A 16,487-nucleotide genomic window follows, 5' to 3' on the forward strand; every position below is an offset into this window, starting at 1 on the left:
AAGGAGAGGACTGGGGACAGGAAGGAGAGGACTGGGGACAGGAAGGAGAGGACTGGGGACAGGAAGGAGAGGACTGGGGACAGGAAGGAGAGGACTGGGACAGGAAGGAGAGGACTGGGGACAGGAAGGAGAGGACTGGGGACAGGAAGGAGAGGACTGGGGACAGGAAGGAGAGGACAGGAAGGGGAGGACTGGGGACAGGAAGGGAGGACTGGGGACAGGAAGGAGAGGACTGGGGACAGGAAGGAGAGGACTGGGGACAGGAAGGAGAGGACTGGGGACAGGAAGGAGAGGACTGGGGACAGGAAGGAGAGGACTGGGGACAGGAAGGAGAGGACAGGAAGGGGAGGACTGGGGACAGGAAGGAGAGGACTGGGGACAGGAAGGAGAGGACTGGGGACAGGAAGGAGAGGACTGGGGACAGGAAGGAGAGGACTGGGGACAGGAAGGAGAGGACTGGGGACAGGAAGGAGAGGACTGGGGACATTGAAGGAGAGGACTGGGGACAGGAAGGAGAGGACTGGGGACAGGAAGGAGAGGACTGGGGACAGGAAGGGGAGGAGCCCCAGGAAGGGGAGGACTGGGGACAGGAAGGAGAGGACAGGAAGGGGAGGACTGGGGACAGGAAGGGGAGGACTGGGGACAGGAAGGAGAGGACTGGGGACAGGAAGGAGAGGACTGGGGACAGGAAGGAGAGGACTGGGGACAGGAAGGGGACAGGAGGACTGGGGACAAGAAGGGGAGGACTGGGGACAAGAAGGGGAGGACTGGGGACAAGAAGGGGAGGACTGGGGACAAGAAGGGGAGGACTGGGGACAGGAAAGAGAGGACTGGGGACAGGAAAGAGAGGACTGGGGACAGGAAAGAGAGGACTGGGGACAGGAAGGGGAGGAGCCCCAGGAAGGGGAGGGCTGGGGACAGGAAGGAAGAGTGTGACTCCTCAGTCTCCCCTTAACTCTCCTCCCCTGACGACAGGCCTTCTATCTCATCCTGGTCTCCTCCGATGGCCGTCCAAAACGCCTTGGCAACCTGCAGAGCAAGTAATCAGGTTTCAGGCATTTGGCCGCAATCAACATTATGCAGATGACAAGAGGACATTACAGGGTTTATTAGTCCTGGTCCTCCCCCAGGACAGGATGAGGAAACACTAAATCTACACAGATGACAAGAGGACATTACAGGGTTTATTAGTCCTGGTCCTCCCCCAGGACAGGATGAGGAAGCACTAAATCTACACAGATGACAAGAGGACATTTACAGTTTGACACCGACAGTCAGAAGAACCAAGTATGAATATAATTTGATTTTTAAAGAAAATGGGGGTTTAACATTTTAAAATGGTGTGTTTAGGGGTGAAGCTACCTTCTCGGCATGAAGTTTCCTCTGTTCAGGAGGTAGCCATGAAGCTTTATCTGTAGAGAGAAAAACAGAACGTCAATGTCGTATAACATTGTACTGTAAAATACTGAGGTTGTCAATGACAACCAAGGCCGGGATCCAATCAGAAACCTCTCTATAGCACGCTGGATCCAATCAGAAAGCTCTATAGCACGCTGGATCCAATCAGAAACCTCTCTATAGCACGCTGGATCCAATCAGAAACCACTATAGCACGCTGGATCCAATCAGAAACCTCTATAGCACGCTGGATCCAATCAGAAACCTCTATACAGCACGCTGGATCCAATCAGAAACCTCTATACAGCACGCTGGATCCAATCAGAAACCACTATAGCACGCTGGATCCAATCAGAAACCTCTATACAGCACGCTGGATCCAATCAGAAACCTCTATACAGCACGCTGGATCCAATCAGAAACCTCTATACAGCACGCTGGATCCAATCAGAAACCACTATAGCACGCTGGATCCAATCAGAAACCACTATAGCACGCTGGATCCAATCAGAAACCTCTCTATAGCACGCTGGATCCAATCAGAAACCTCTATACAGCACGCTGGATCCAATCAGAAACCGCTATAGCACGCTGGATCCAATCAGAAACCGCTATAGCATGCTGGATCCAATCAGAAACCGCTATAGCATGCTGGATCCAATCAGAAACCGCTATAGCACGCTGGATCCAATCAGAAACCGCTATAGCACGCTGGATCCAATCAGAAACCTCTCTATAGCACGCTGGATCCAATCAGAAACCGCTATAGCACGCTGGATCCAATCAGAAACCGCTATAGCATGCTGGATCCAATCAGAAACCGCTATAGCATGCTGGATCCAATCAGAAACCGCTATAGCACACTGGATCCAATCAGAAACCTCTATAGCACACTGGATCCAATCAGAAACCTCTATAGCACGCTGTACATTTAAGATAATTTACAATTGAGCCAACATCTGCCAGTAGTGTACAATATAGGGAATAGGGTGCCAGTAGTGTACAATATAGGGAATAGGGTGCCAGTAGTGTACTATAGAGGGAATAGGGTGCCAGTAGTGTACTATAGAGGGAATAGGGTGCCAGTAGTGTACAATATAGGGAATAGGGTGCCAGTAGTGTACAATATAGGGAATAGGGTGCCAGTAGTGTACAATATAGGGAATAGGGTGCCAGTAGTGTACAATATAGGGAATAGGGTGCCAGTAGTGTACAATATAGGGAATAGGGTGCCAGTAGTGTACTATATAGGGAATAGGGTGCCAGTAGTGTACAATATAGGGAATAGGGTGCCAGTAGTGCACTGTGTAGGGAATAGGGTGCCAGTAGTGTACAATATAGGGAATAGGGTGCCAGTAGTGTACAATATAGGGAATAGGGTGCCAGTAGTGTACAATATAGGGAATAGGGTGCCAGTAGTGCACTGTGTAGGGAATAGGGTGCCAGTAGTGCACTGTGTAGGGAATAGGGTGCCAGTAGTGTACAATATAGGAAATAGGGTGCCAGTAGTGCACTGCCTTGCTTCTCCAGCCAGGTACCTTTCATCTCCTTCAGTTTGGTGAAGAGGCGTTCGAAGTTCTCCACGTCCGCGTCCCCAGCCGTCAGGTTAGCCAGCTCCTGGATGTCCAAGTCAAGCATCGGATCTACAGACAGAAAACACGTACTGAAGGCCCTCTCTGCGAACAGCTGGTAAAGCTTGGCGCTCGGGTTCGATTCCCGCTGCGCTCTTCCCATAAGAGAAATGTATGCATGCATGACTACGTAAGTCGCATTGGATAAAATGGGATAAATTATCCTTATAAATATGCTTCAGATTCCATACATTTAATCGTTTAAAAATGGCCACTCTTTATATATCATGGTGTATAATGTATTAAGTCTCAATTATGAAGAGTTGCCCCCAAAAGTTCTCAAATGGATTAATAGACAAAGTACTGTTATAAGACTGTAACCATGATGCTAACCTACAGAACAGATGCTATGAAAGACTCTTTCCACTTACCTACGACTGTGTCGACTAACCACCACCACTAACCAACCCCCACCGACTGCCGATAGTCAACCAACCCCCGCCGCCTGCAGATAGTCAACCAACCCCCGCCGCCTGCCGATAGTCAACCAACCCCCGCCGCCTGCAGATAGTCAACCAACCCCCACCGCCTAGTCAACCAACCCCGCCGCCTGCCGATAGTCAACCAACCCCCCGACTGCCGACAGCCAACCAACCCCGCCGACTGCCGATAGTCAACCAACCCCGCCGCCTGCCGATAGTCAACCAACCCCGCCCGACTGCCGATAGTCAACCAACCCAACCAACCCGACTGCCGACTGCCGATAGTCAACCAACCCCGCCGCTGCCGACTGCCGATAGTCAACCAACCCCCGCCGACTGCAGATAGTCAACCAACCCCGCCGACTGCCGATAGTCAACCAACCCCCCCGACTGATAGTCAACCAACCCCCACCGACTGCGATAGTCAACCAACCCCACCGACTGCCGACAACCAACCCCCACCGACTGCCGATAGTCAACCAACCCCGCCGACTGCCGATAGTCAACCAACCCCGCCGACTGCCGATAGTCAACCAACCCCCACCGACTGCCGATAGTCAACCAACCCCCACCGACTGCTGATAGTCAACCAACCCCACCGACTGCCGATAGTCAACCAACCCCCACCGACTGCTGATAGTCAACCAACCCCGCCGACTGCCGATAGTCAACCAACCCCCACCGACTGCCGATAGTCAACCAACCCCGCCGACAGTCAACCAACCCCCACCGACTGCCGATAGTCAACCAACCCCCCGCCTGCCGACCAACCAACCCCCACCGACTGCTGATAGTCAACCAACCCCCACCGACTGCCGATAGTCAACCAACCCCCACCGACTGCTGATATGGGGTTTTAGAGACAAAGTTTAGCTTCCTCTCCCTTAGCTATCTCTAGATGAATGCACCAACTGTAAGTCTCTCTGGATAATAGAGTCTCCTAAAATGTAACCAGCTCACTCACCTACTATGGTGTCAACCTGTGTGTCTCGGTCGTCAGGGTTGGGTTCAGTCCTGTGAGGCTCCCCACTGTCTACTACACCCTCTACTGGCAGACTGGAGGACTGACAACACAAACAAGTCAGTATGCAGCACTGGGGTACCAATGCAAACCTGTGGGTCTATGTAATATAATAAATATAACATTAATTAAAGTGGGGAAAAAAATTGTTTGTCAATCTTAGAATATTCACACCATTGTAAAAATACAACAATGACTATGGTGAAATGTTTTGCCAGAAATGTGTAGTTAATTGAAGTAGACGGGCTTGATGATTGGTTGACATGTTGAATCAGGTGTGCTCATTGGAAGGTTAGATGAAGGCTGCTCTGGTTCACTGACCGGTGGGGGTGTGTCCTGCCTGGGCCGTGGGTTGTTATGTCTGGAGGCCACCAAGCTGCTCATAAGACCAAAGCCCCCACTGTGTTCTAGGAGGGAGAGAGAGAGAGACAGAGAGAGACAGAGAGGACAGAGAGAGACAGAGAGGACAGAGACAGAGAGGACAGAGAGAGACAGAGAGGACAGAGAGAGACAGAGAGAGACAGAGAGAGACAGAGAGGACAGAGAGAGACAGAGAGAGACAGACAGAGAGAGACAGAGAGAGACAGAGAGAGACAGAGAGAGACAGAGAGAGACAGAGAGACAGAGAGAGACAGAGAAACAGAGAGAGACAGAGACAGAGAGACAGAGAAAGACAGAGACAGAGAGACAGAGAGAGATAGAGAATCAGACCAAAACTGTTTTGGTATATCAAAATCAAACAATCGCGGCATGTTCTTTTTGACTCATTCAGCAGTTTTTACCTGATTCAAGTACAATACAAATATCAATTTCTATTCCTAAAACTTGAAAATGATGTCGTGGCTTCCTGTTGACGAGACATTTTGATAAATAGCCCAATGTCAAACAAGGTTTAACATGTGCAAATCAATAACCAATGTGAAGAAACAGTTTAAGATATCTTTTAAACAAACATAAAAGTATGTGGACACCCCTTCCAATGAGTGGATTCGGCTATTTCAGCCACGCCCGTTGCTGACAGGTGTATAAAAATCGATGCAATCTCCATAGACAAACATTGGCAGTAGAATGGCCCGTACTGAAGAGCTCAGTGACTTTCAACGTGGCACCGTCATAGGATGCCACCTTTCCAACAAGTCAGTTCGTCAAATGTCTGCCCTGCTAGAGCTGCCCCGGTCAACTGTAAGTGCTGTTATTATAAAGTGGAAGTGTCTAGGAGCAACAACGGCTTGGCCGCAAAGTGGTAGACCACACAAGGCTCACAGAACGGGAATTCCAAGTGCTGACGTGCAAAGCTTGTAAAAATCATCTGTCCTCGGTTGCAACCCTCACGACCGAGTTCCAAACTGCCTCTGGAAGCAACGTCAGAACAAGAACTGTTTCGTCGAGAGCTTCCTGAAATGGGTTTCCATGGCCGAGCAGCCACACACAAGCCTAAGATCACCATGTGCAATGCCAAGCGTCGGCTGGAGTGGTGTAAAGCTCGCCGCCATTGGACTCTGGAGCAGTGGAAACGTGTTCTCTGGAGTGATGAATCACACTTCACCCTCTGGCAGTCCGACTGGAAAAAAAATCTGGGTTTGGCGGATGCCAGGAGAACTCTCTCATATAAATTCACAAGCGCTCTATGATCCTTACACCTGCAAACAGTTAGTTTGTATTTTATTAGTTAGTTGGGGAGGATCCTGGTGAGATTAAGACGAAGGGAACACCAGCCACCTCTTCCCTCCATAACGGGCGTAGACCTTACAGTGAAATGCTTACTTACAGGCTCTAACCAGTCTGTATGTTAGACTAGAGTCTCCATAGTGTCTGTTAGACTAGAGTCTCCATAGTGTCTGTTAGACTAGAGTCTCCATAGTGTCTGTTAGACTAGAGTCTCCATAGTGTCTGTTAGACTAGAGTCTCCATAGTGTATGTTAGACTAGAGTCTCCATAGTGTCTGTTAGACTAGAGTCTCCATAGTGTCTGTTAGACTAGAGTCTCCATAGTGTCTGTTAGACTAGAGTCTCCATAGTGTCTGTTAGACTAGAGTCTCCATAGTGTCTGTTAGACTAGTCTCCATAGTGTCTGTTAGACTAGTCTCCATAGTGTCTGTTAGACTAGTCTCCATAGTGTATGTTAGACTAGAGTCTCCATAGTGTCTGTTAGACTAGAGTCTCCATAGTGTCTGTTAGACTAGTCTCCATAGTGTCTGTTAGACTAGAGTCTCCATAGTGTCTGTTAGACTAGACTCCATAGTGTCTGTTAGACTAGAGTCTCCATAGTGTCTGTTAGACTAGTCTCCATAGTGTCTGTTAGACTAGTCTCCATAGTGTCTGTTAGACTAGAGTCTCCATAGTGTATGTTAGACTAGAGTCTCCATAGTGTCTGTTAGACTAGAGTCTCCATAGTGTCTGTTAGACTAGAGTCTCCATAGTGTCTGTTAGACTAGAGTCTCCACTAGAGTCTCCATAGTGTCTGTTAGACTAGAGTCTCCATAGTGTCTGTTAGACTAGTCTCCATAGTGTCTGTTAGACTTGTCTCCATAGTGTCTGTTAGACTAGAGTCTCCATAGTGTCTGTTAGACTAGTCTCCATAGTGTCTGTTAGACTAGAGTCTCCATAGTGTCTGTTAGACTAGTCTCCATAGTGTCTGTTAGACTAGAGTCTCCATAATGTCTGTTAGACTAGAGTCTCCATAGTGTCTGTTAGACTAGAGTCTCCATAGTGTCTGTTAGACTAGAGTCTCCATAGTGTCTGTTAGACTAGAGCCTCCATAGTGTCTGTTAGACTAGTCTCCATAGTGTCTGTTAGACTAGAGTCTCCATAGTGTCTGTTAGACTAGAGTCTCCATAGTGTCTGTTAGACTAGAGTCTCCATAGTGTATGTTAGACTAGAGTCTCCATAGTGTCTGTTAGACTAGAGTCTCCATAGTGTCTGTTAGACTAGAGTCTCCATAGTGTCTGTTAGACTAGAGTCTCCATAGTGTCTGTTAGACTAGTCTCCATAGTGTATGTTAGACTAGTCTCCATAGTGTCTGTTAGACTAGTCTCCATAGTGTCTGTTAGACTAGAGTCTCCATAGTGTCTGTTAGACTAGTCTCCATAGTGTCTGTTAGACTAGAGTCTCCATAGTGTCTGTTAGACTAGAGTCTCCATAGTGTCTGTTAGACTAGAGTCTCCATAGTGTCTGTTAGACTAGAGTCTCCATAGTGTCTGTTAGACTAGAGTCTCCATAGTGTCTGTTAGACTAGAGTCTCCATAGTGTCTGTTAGACTAGTCTCCATAGTGTCTGTTAGACTAGACTCCATAGTGTCTGTTAGACTAGAGTCTCCATAGTGTCTGTTAGACTAGTCTCCATAGTGTCTGTTAGACTAGTCTCCATAGTGTCTGTTAGACTAGTCTCCATAGTGTCTGTTAGACTAGTCTCCATAGTGTCTGTTAGACTAGTCTCCATAGTGTCTGTTAGACTAGAGTCTCCATAGTGTCTGTTAGACTAGAGTCTCCATAGTGTCTGTTAGACTAGAGTCTCCATAGTGTCTGTTAGACTAGAGTCTCCATAGTGTCTGTTAGACTAGAGTCTCCATAGTGTCTGTTAGACTAGAGTCTCCATAGTGTCTGTTAGACTAGAGTCTCCATAGTGTCTGTTAGACTAGAGTCTCCATAGTGTCTGTTAGACTAGAGTCTCCATAGTGTCTGTTAGACTAGTCTCCATAGTGTCTGTTAGACTAGAGTCTCCATAGTGTCTGTTAGACTAGAGTCTCCACTAGAATCTCCATAGTGTCTGTTAGACTAGAGTCTCCATAGTGTCTGTTAGACTAGAGTCTCCATAGTGTCTGTTAGACTAGAGTCTCCATAGTGTCTGTTAGACTAGAGTCTCCATAGTGTCTGTTAGACTAGTCTCCATAGTGTCTGTTAGACTAGAGTCTCCATAGTGTCTGTTAGACTAGAGTCTCCATAGTGTCTGTTAGACTAGAGCCTCCATAGTGTCTGTTCGACTAGACTAATTACATGTGTTGGAAATACACAAGAGCTCAGATGTTCTGTCCATAGAGATACAGTAGTTTTCTATTTCTGTGGTTCTCTCCCCAGCAGCACCAGTCTGAGGCAAAGCTTCAGATCACGGCTGAGGAGATGACACTGAGTCTGCATAGGAGTGACAGTTAGTCCATCAACCTCCGCTTCACCAAACCACACCTGCTAGGGAAAGACTGTGATGTCAGTGGTCTGGCTGGTCGACCGTGTCGTCGTGGTTACAATTCAGAGACTAGTCTCCATAGTGTCTGTTAGACTAGAGCCTCCCCCCAGCCTGGTTCCGCTCTAGGTTTCTTCCTAGGTTTTGGCCTTTCTAGGGAGTTTTTCCTAGCCACCGTGCTTCTATATATATTTTTTTAAATACCATAAAAATGTAATTTCAAAAACATGACATAAAGACAATATAAACCATCTCACCATCCTTCATCTCCACACTGGACCACACGTTGGCGTTGAGAGCCTGGACAATCCTCTTCACTCCTGTAGACTCTGGGAAGTCATCTGGTAGGAATTACAGACAGACAGACGGTAAACTAACAACCATTCAGACGGAGTCTGATCTGAAAACCTACAGCTGAGGCCTTCGACTGATTCATGTGATGAAAGGCTGAGGCCTTCGACTGATTCATGTGATGAAAGGCTGAGGCCTTTTTCCATGTTTTGTTACGTTACAACCTTATTCTAAAATGTAAAAAAAAACAATCCTCAATCTAAACGCAATACCCCATAATGACCTCGCAACACCCCATAATGACCTCACAATACCCCATAATGACCTCGCAATACCCCATAATGACCTCGCAACACCCCATAATGACCTCACAATACCCCATAATGACCTCGCAATACCCCATAATGACCTCGCAACACCCCATAATGACCTCGCAACACCCCATAATGACCTCGCAACACCCCATAATGACCTCGCAATACCCCATAATGACCTCGCAACACCCCACCTCCAAACCCCATAATGACCTCGCAACACCCCATAATGACCTCGCAACACCCCATAATGACCTCGCAACACCCCATAATGACCTCGCAACACCCCATAATGACCTCGCAACACCCCATAATGACCTCGCAACACCCCATAATGACCTCGCAACACCCCATAATGACCTCGCAATACCCCATAATGACCTCGCAATACCCCATAATGACCTCGCAATACCCCATAATGACCTCGCAACACCCCCATAATGACCTCACCCCACAATACCCCATAATGACCTCGCAACACCCCACAATACCCCATAATGACCTCGCAACACCCCACAATACCCCATAATGACCTCGCAACACCCCACAATACCCCATAATGACCTCGCAACACCCCATAATACCCCATACCCCATGACCTCGCAACACCCCACAATACCCCCCATAATGACCTCACAACACCCCACAATACACCCCATAATGACCTCGCAACACCCCATAATGACCCCATAATGACCTCGCAACACCCCACAATACCCCATAATGACCTCGCAACACCCCATAATGACCTCGCAACACCCCATAATGACCTCGCAACACCCCATAATGACCTCACAACACCCCATAATGACCTCACAACACCCCATAATGACCTCGCAACACCCCATAATGACCTCGCAATACCCCATAATGACCTCCCCATAATGAACACCCCATAATGACCTCGCAACACCCCATAATGACCTCGCAACACCCCATAATGACCTCGCAACACCCCATAATGACCTCTCACCCCATAATGACAACACCCCATAATGACCTCGCAACACCCCATAATGACATTGCAATACCCCATAATGACCTCGCAACACCCCATAATGACATTGCAATACCCCATAATGACCTCACAATACCCCATAATGACCTCGCAACACCCCATAATGACCTCGCAACACCCCAAATGACCTCCCCATAATGACCTCACAACACCCCATAATGACCTCACAATACCCCATAATGACAAAGGGAAAACAGGTTTTTAGAATTTTTGCACATTTATTAAAAATAAATAACAGGAATACCTTATTTAATTAAGTATTCAGACCCTTTGCTATGAGACGTGAGATTGAGCTACGGTGCATCCTGTTTCCATTGATCATCCTTGAGATGTTTCTACAACAGGATTGGAGTCCACCTGTGGTAAATTCAATTGATTGGACATGATTTGGAAAAGCACACACCTGTCTATATAAGGTCCCACAGTTGACAGTGGTCGAAGGAATTGTCCGTAGAGCTCCGAGACAAGATTGTGTTGAGGCACAGATCTGGGGAAGGGTACCAAAACATTCTGCATCATTGAAGGTCCCCAAGAACACAGTGGCCTCCATCATTCTTAAATGGAAGATGTTTGGAACCACCAAGACTCTTCCTAGAGCTGGCCGCCTGGCCAAACTGAGCAATTGGGGGAGAAGGGCCTTGGTCAGGGAGTTTGCCAAAAGGCACCTAAAGACTCTCAGACCATCAGAAACAAGCGTCACATCTGGAGGAAACCTGGCACCATCCCAACAGTGAAGCATGGTGGTGGCAGCATCATGCTGTGTAGATGTTTTTCTGCGGCAGGGACTGAGAGACTCCCGTACGGACTCAGGAGAGACGAAGGTCGAGGGTCGTCCCACTGCTTCTTGACACAACCCGAAAGCCAGCCACACAAATGTGTCGGAGGAAAACACCCACCTGGCGACCGTGTCAGCGTGAACTGCGCCCGGCCCGCCACAGAAGTCGCTAGAGCGCGATGGGACAACGACATCCCTGCCGGGCCAAACCCCCCCCTAACCCGGACGACGCTGGGCCAATTGTGGAGACACCTCATGGGACTCCTGGTCACGGCAGTCAGCGACACAGCCTGGATTCGAACCAGGATCTGTAGCGACGCAGCTAGCACTGCGATGCAGTGCCTTAGACCGCTGCACCACTCGGGAGGCAGTATCATGGGCAGGTCAGCCTCTTAATTCAAATGTGGTCACAATTCAGAATGTTGCTGCTACTTGAAAAACAGCACACAAAAACTCTTACCTTCCTCATCTGGCAGGTCTTCAGGGCTGAGTTCCACCAACTCAAAGGCGTGTGCTAAACACCACTGATGTGCCTCATGTCTACTGACACCTGGAGAAGAGATTTGTTGTTGTTGTTGTATAGTTCAATTTTGGAACAAGAGTCTCCCTCACACACACACACGTAATTCGCACACACTGGTACACACACACAGTAATTCGCACACACTGGTACACACACCGTAATTCGCACACACTGGTACACACACACACACACACACACCGTAATTCGCACACACCACTCACACACACACACAGTAATTCGCACACACTGGTACACACCGTACACCACTCACACACCACCACTCACACACACAGTAATTCGCACACACACACAGTAATTCGCACACACACACACACACAGTAATTCGCACACCCACCCACCCAGGTTGTGTAACACTCACCACTTTCACACACGCGGTCACAGACCAGGATGAGCACCTCTGGAGCCAAGTCTTCCACCACAGATATCCAGGGAGACAGCCGCTCCAAACCATCCTTCTGTCGGACCCCAGAGAGACAAGGGTTACCTGGGGTGTATTCATTAGTTGCACACTGTTGCAAAACCTTTCATACTTTTTTTGCAAAGCTTTTTGCAATGGAAAAAATGTTTTGCAAAACAAAAATGAGAGCTTCCATTGGACAAATTTCCCAGTTTGGTTCCGTTTGGTTTCCAGCCAATACACCTGTGATTTACTAAAGCATAGACATCCCCAGTCCTGGGGAAGGGTACCAACACAGTCCTGGGGAAGGGTACCAACACCGATTGAGATGCAGCCTGCTGTATCTGGGGAAGCCTGATTCTAAAATGGATAAAACATAATTTTTTAAATACAGTCCTGGGGAAGGGTACCAAATCACAGTCCTGGGGAGAAGGGTCAAAGGAATTGTCAACACAGTCCTGGGGAAGGGGAAGGGTACCAACACAGTCTGGGGAAGGGTACCAACACAGTCCTGGGGAAGGGTACCAACACAGTCCTGGGGAAGGGTTCCAACACCGATCTGGGGAAGGGTACCAACACCGATCTGGGGAAGGGTACCAACACCGATCTGGGGAAGGGTACCAACACAGATCTGGGGAAGGGTACCAACACAGATCTGGGGAAGGGTACCAACACAGTTCTGGGGAAGGGTACCAACACAGTTCTGGGGAAGGGTACCAACACAGTTCTGGGGAAGGGTACCAACACAGTTCTGGGGAAGGGTACCAACACAGTTCTGGGGAAGGGTACCAACACAGTTCTGGGGAAGGGTACCAACACAGATCTGGGGAAGGGTACCAACACAGTTCTGGGGAAGGGTACCAACACAGTTCTGGGGAAGGGTATCAACACAGTCCTGGGGAAGGGGAAGGGTACCAACACAGTCCTGGGGAAGGGTACCAACACAGATCTGGGGAAGGGTACCAACACAGTTCTGGGGAAGGGTACCAACACAGTTCTGGGGAAGGGTACCAACACAGTTCTGGGGAAGGGTACCAACACAGTTCTGGGGGAAGGGTACCAACACAGTTCTGGGGAAGGGTACCAACACAGTTCTGGGGAAGGGTACCAACACAGTTCTGGGGAAGGGTACCAACACAGTCCTGGGGAAGGGTTCTGGGGAAGGGTACCAACACAGTCCTGGGGAAGGGTACAGTTCTGGGGAAGGGTACCAACACAGTTCTGGGGAAGGGCACCAACACAGTTCTGGGGAAGGGCACCAACACAGTTCTGGGAAAGGGCACCAACACAGTCCTGGGAAAGGGCACCAACACAGTCCTGGGGAAGGGCACCAACACAGTCCTGGGGAAGGGCACCAACACAGTCCTGGGGAAGGGCACCAACACAGTCCTGGGGAAGGGCACCAACACAGTCCTGGGGAAGGGCACCAACACAGTCCTGGGGAAGGGCACCAACACAGTTCTGGGGAAGGGCACCAACACAGTTCTGGGGAAGGGTACCAACACAGTTCTGGGGAAGGGTACCAACACAGTTCTGGGGAAGGGTACCAACACAGTCCTGGGGAAGGGTACCAACACAGTCCTGGGGAAGGGTACCAACACAGTCCTGGGGAAGGGTACCAACACAGTCCTGGGGAAGGGTACCAACACAGTCCTGGGGAAGGGTACCAACACAGTCCTGGGGAAGGGTACCAACACAGTTCTGGGGAAGGGTACCAACACAGTTCTGGGAAGGGTACCAACACAGTTCTGGGGAAGGGTACCAACACAGTTCTGGGAAGGGTACCAACACAGTTCTGGGGAAGGGTACCAACACAGTTCTGGGGAAGGGTACCAACACAGTCCTGGGGAAGGGTACCAACACAGTTCTGGGGAAGGGTACCAACACAGTTCTGGGGAAGGGTACCAACACAGTTCCCAACACAGTTCTGGGGAAGGGTACCAACACAGTTCTGGGGAAGGGTACCAACACAGTTCTGGGGAAGGGTACCAACACAGTTCTGGGGAAGGGTACCAACACAGTTCTGGGAAAGGGCACCAACACAGTTCTGGGGAAGGGTACCAACACAGTCCTGGGGAAGGGTACCAACACAGTCCTGGGGAAGGGTACCAACACAGTCCTGGGGAAGGGTACCAACACAGTCCTGGGGAAGGGTACCAACACAGTTCTGGGGAAGGGTACCAACACAGTTCTGGGGAAGGGTACCAACACAGTTCTGGGGAAGGGTACCAACACAGTTCTGGGGAAGGGTACCAACACAGTTCTGGGGAAGGGTACCAACACAGTTCTGGGGAAGGGTACCAACACAGTTCTGGGGAAGGGTACCAACACAGATCTGCAGCAGAACTCTATCATTCTAAAATGGAAGAAGTTTGGAACCACCAAGACTCCTCCTAGAGCTGGCCGCTTGGCCAAACTGAGCAATCGGGGTAGAAGGACATTGGTCAGGGAGGTGACCAAGAACCCAATGGTCACTCTGACAGAGCTCCAGAGTTCCTCTGTGTAGATGGGAGAACCTTCCAGAAGGACAACCATCTCTGCAGCACTCCACTAATCAGGCCTTTAAGGTAGAGTGGCCAGACGGAAGCCACTCCTCAGTAAAAGGCACATTAAAGACCGTTTGGAGTTTATCTAAAGGCACCTAGAGACTCTCAGACCATGAGAAAAAAGATTCTCTGGTCTGATGAAACCAAGATTGAACTCTTTGGACTGAATGCCATGCATCACATCTGGAGGAAACCTGGCACCATCCCTATGGTAAAGCATGGTGGTGGCAGCATCATGTTGTGGGGATGTTTTTCAGTGGCAGGGACTGGGAGACTAGTCAGGATCGAAGCAAAGGTGAGCGGAGCAAAGTACAGAGATCCTTGATAAAAACCTGCTCCAGAGCGCTCAGGACCTCCGACTTAGGGGAACGTTCGACGACCATAAACACACAGCCAAGGTAATGCAGGACTGGCTTCGGGACAAGTCTCTGAATGTCTTTGAGTGGCCCAGCCAGAGCCCAGACTTGAACCCAATCAAACATCTCTGGAGAGACCTGAAAATAGCTGTGCAGTGACGCTCCCCATCCAACCTGACAGAGCTTGAGAGGATCTGCAGAGAAGAATGGGGGAAACTCCCCAGATGCAGGTGTGCCAAGCTTGTAGCATCATATCCAATAAGACTCGAGGCTGTAATCACTGCCAACAGTGCTTCAACAAAGTACTGAGTAAAGACTCTGAATACTTATTTAAATGTGATATTTCAGTAGTTTTTTCAGTCTTTTTTTAAATACATTTGCAAAAATGTATAAAAACCTGTTTTTGCTTGTCATTTTGAGTTACTGTGTGTAGATTTGAGGGCTGGGAAACAATTTAATCAATTTTAGAATAAGGTTCATAACATAACAAAATGTGGAAAAAGTAAAGGGGTCTGAATGCACTGCACACACACGCGCACACACACACACACACACACACACACACACACACACACAACTTACCACTGTGCTGTCAAAGTAAGCAATGAAAGCCTGCATGGACTGGGCTATCTCCGAGGTCATCTGGTAGGTACTGGGCACCACACAGAGGCTGACGTCTGCTGTGTAATACTTGTTGTTGATAGTCCATGGGTACCACACTACCGTATCCTCCTGCTTGGACGGCTCTGGCAACGATGTGGTGCCTAGAATCTCTGGAGAAAAAAACCCAGACATTTTTCAATGTTTCCCAGTCACACAAGCTGTAACGTTATTCACACATTTAGCTTCAGTCAGCAAAGTGGTTGGTAGCTCTAGTGCTGTCTGGCTACATCACTTAGCAACTAGTTACAGTAGCTAACTTCACTACATATTCACAATGTAAGTAATGAACCGCTTCTATGAACAATAATACATGTTTGTGTGTTTCTATTTAGGCAGCCTGTTAGAGTGATCTTGCGCTTTATTAAAGCTAGCTAACGTTAGCTAGTTAGGCCATTTTGCTACCCTGCATCTACTTACGTTTTATCAAATCTTGTTCATTAAAGCCAATGTCACAGCTCGTAATGAGGACGGATGGAAAAGTGGTCGCTGTGTCTTCTTGTTCTTCGTAATCTTCAGACGCGGACATATTTGAAGCGTTCCTTGCTGGAAAAAGATGATAAAACTAGTTAGCACAACAAACCTTCCTAGTCAGTATGACCTTTCAACTCAAACCACATTATCACTTCCGGTGCAAAAGGTAAAAACACGGTTGCTAATAGTTACGTCAGACACAAAGTCAACGTTTGCTCTATCGAAAAAATTCGTGAAAACTCAAATTTGCTTTTTTTGGTCTTAATTTAATGTTAGGGTTATGCATAAGGTTAGCAGTGTGGTTTATATTAAAAAAATAGGCGGGGTTTATCCATAATTACGGCTTTGTGTTTGTGGTAACTAGTGACGACCAACAATCACATTCCACCGCGAAATGAGAAAAAAACATGGATTCTACTTCTGATTTATGTGTTATCTATTTAATAAAAATACACATTTCATGCG

At 48.5% G+C, this 16,487-nt stretch overlaps 1 protein-coding gene across 1 annotated transcript; it reads right to left on the reverse strand.

The window, feature by feature from the left end:
- Window positions 1-718: 718 nt before the first annotated feature.
- Window positions 719-16,173, reverse strand: aagab (alpha and gamma adaptin binding protein). The gene is made up of 10 exons (XM_029655852.2): window positions 15,969-16,173; window positions 15,471-15,661; window positions 11,948-12,044; window positions 11,506-11,595; window positions 8,905-8,988; window positions 4,794-4,879; window positions 4,416-4,515; window positions 2,937-3,041; window positions 1,363-1,412; window positions 719-1,029 (listed from the first exon to the last, which is right to left on the reverse strand). Exons 1-10 carry the CDS (start codon window positions 16,075-16,077, stop codon window positions 952-954), a joined length of 990 nt encoding a protein of 329 aa, XP_029511712.1. The 5' UTR covers window positions 16,078-16,173; the 3' UTR covers window positions 719-951.
- Window positions 16,174-16,487: the final 314 nt, after the last annotated feature.

Source organism: Oncorhynchus nerka, linkage group LG17 (genome assembly GCF_034236695.1).
Source record: "Oncorhynchus nerka isolate Pitt River linkage group LG17, Oner_Uvic_2.0, whole genome shotgun sequence".
Taxonomy (NCBI): Eukaryota; Metazoa; Chordata; class Actinopteri; order Salmoniformes; family Salmonidae; genus Oncorhynchus; species Oncorhynchus nerka.

Coding starts and splice junctions, on each gene's coding strand:
- aagab (XM_029655852.2), bottom strand. CDS start 16,077: ATGTCCGCGTCTGAAGATTACGAAGAACAAGAAGACACAGCGACCACT. Junction 12,045..15,470: donor CTTACTTTGACAGCACAGTG/GTAAGTTGTGTG, acceptor GGGGTCCGACAG/AAGGATGGTTTGGAGCGGCT. Junction 3,042..4,415: donor ACAGGTTGACACCATAGTAG/GTGAGTGAGCTG, acceptor TTCTGTCTGTAG/ATCCGATGCTTGACTTGGAC.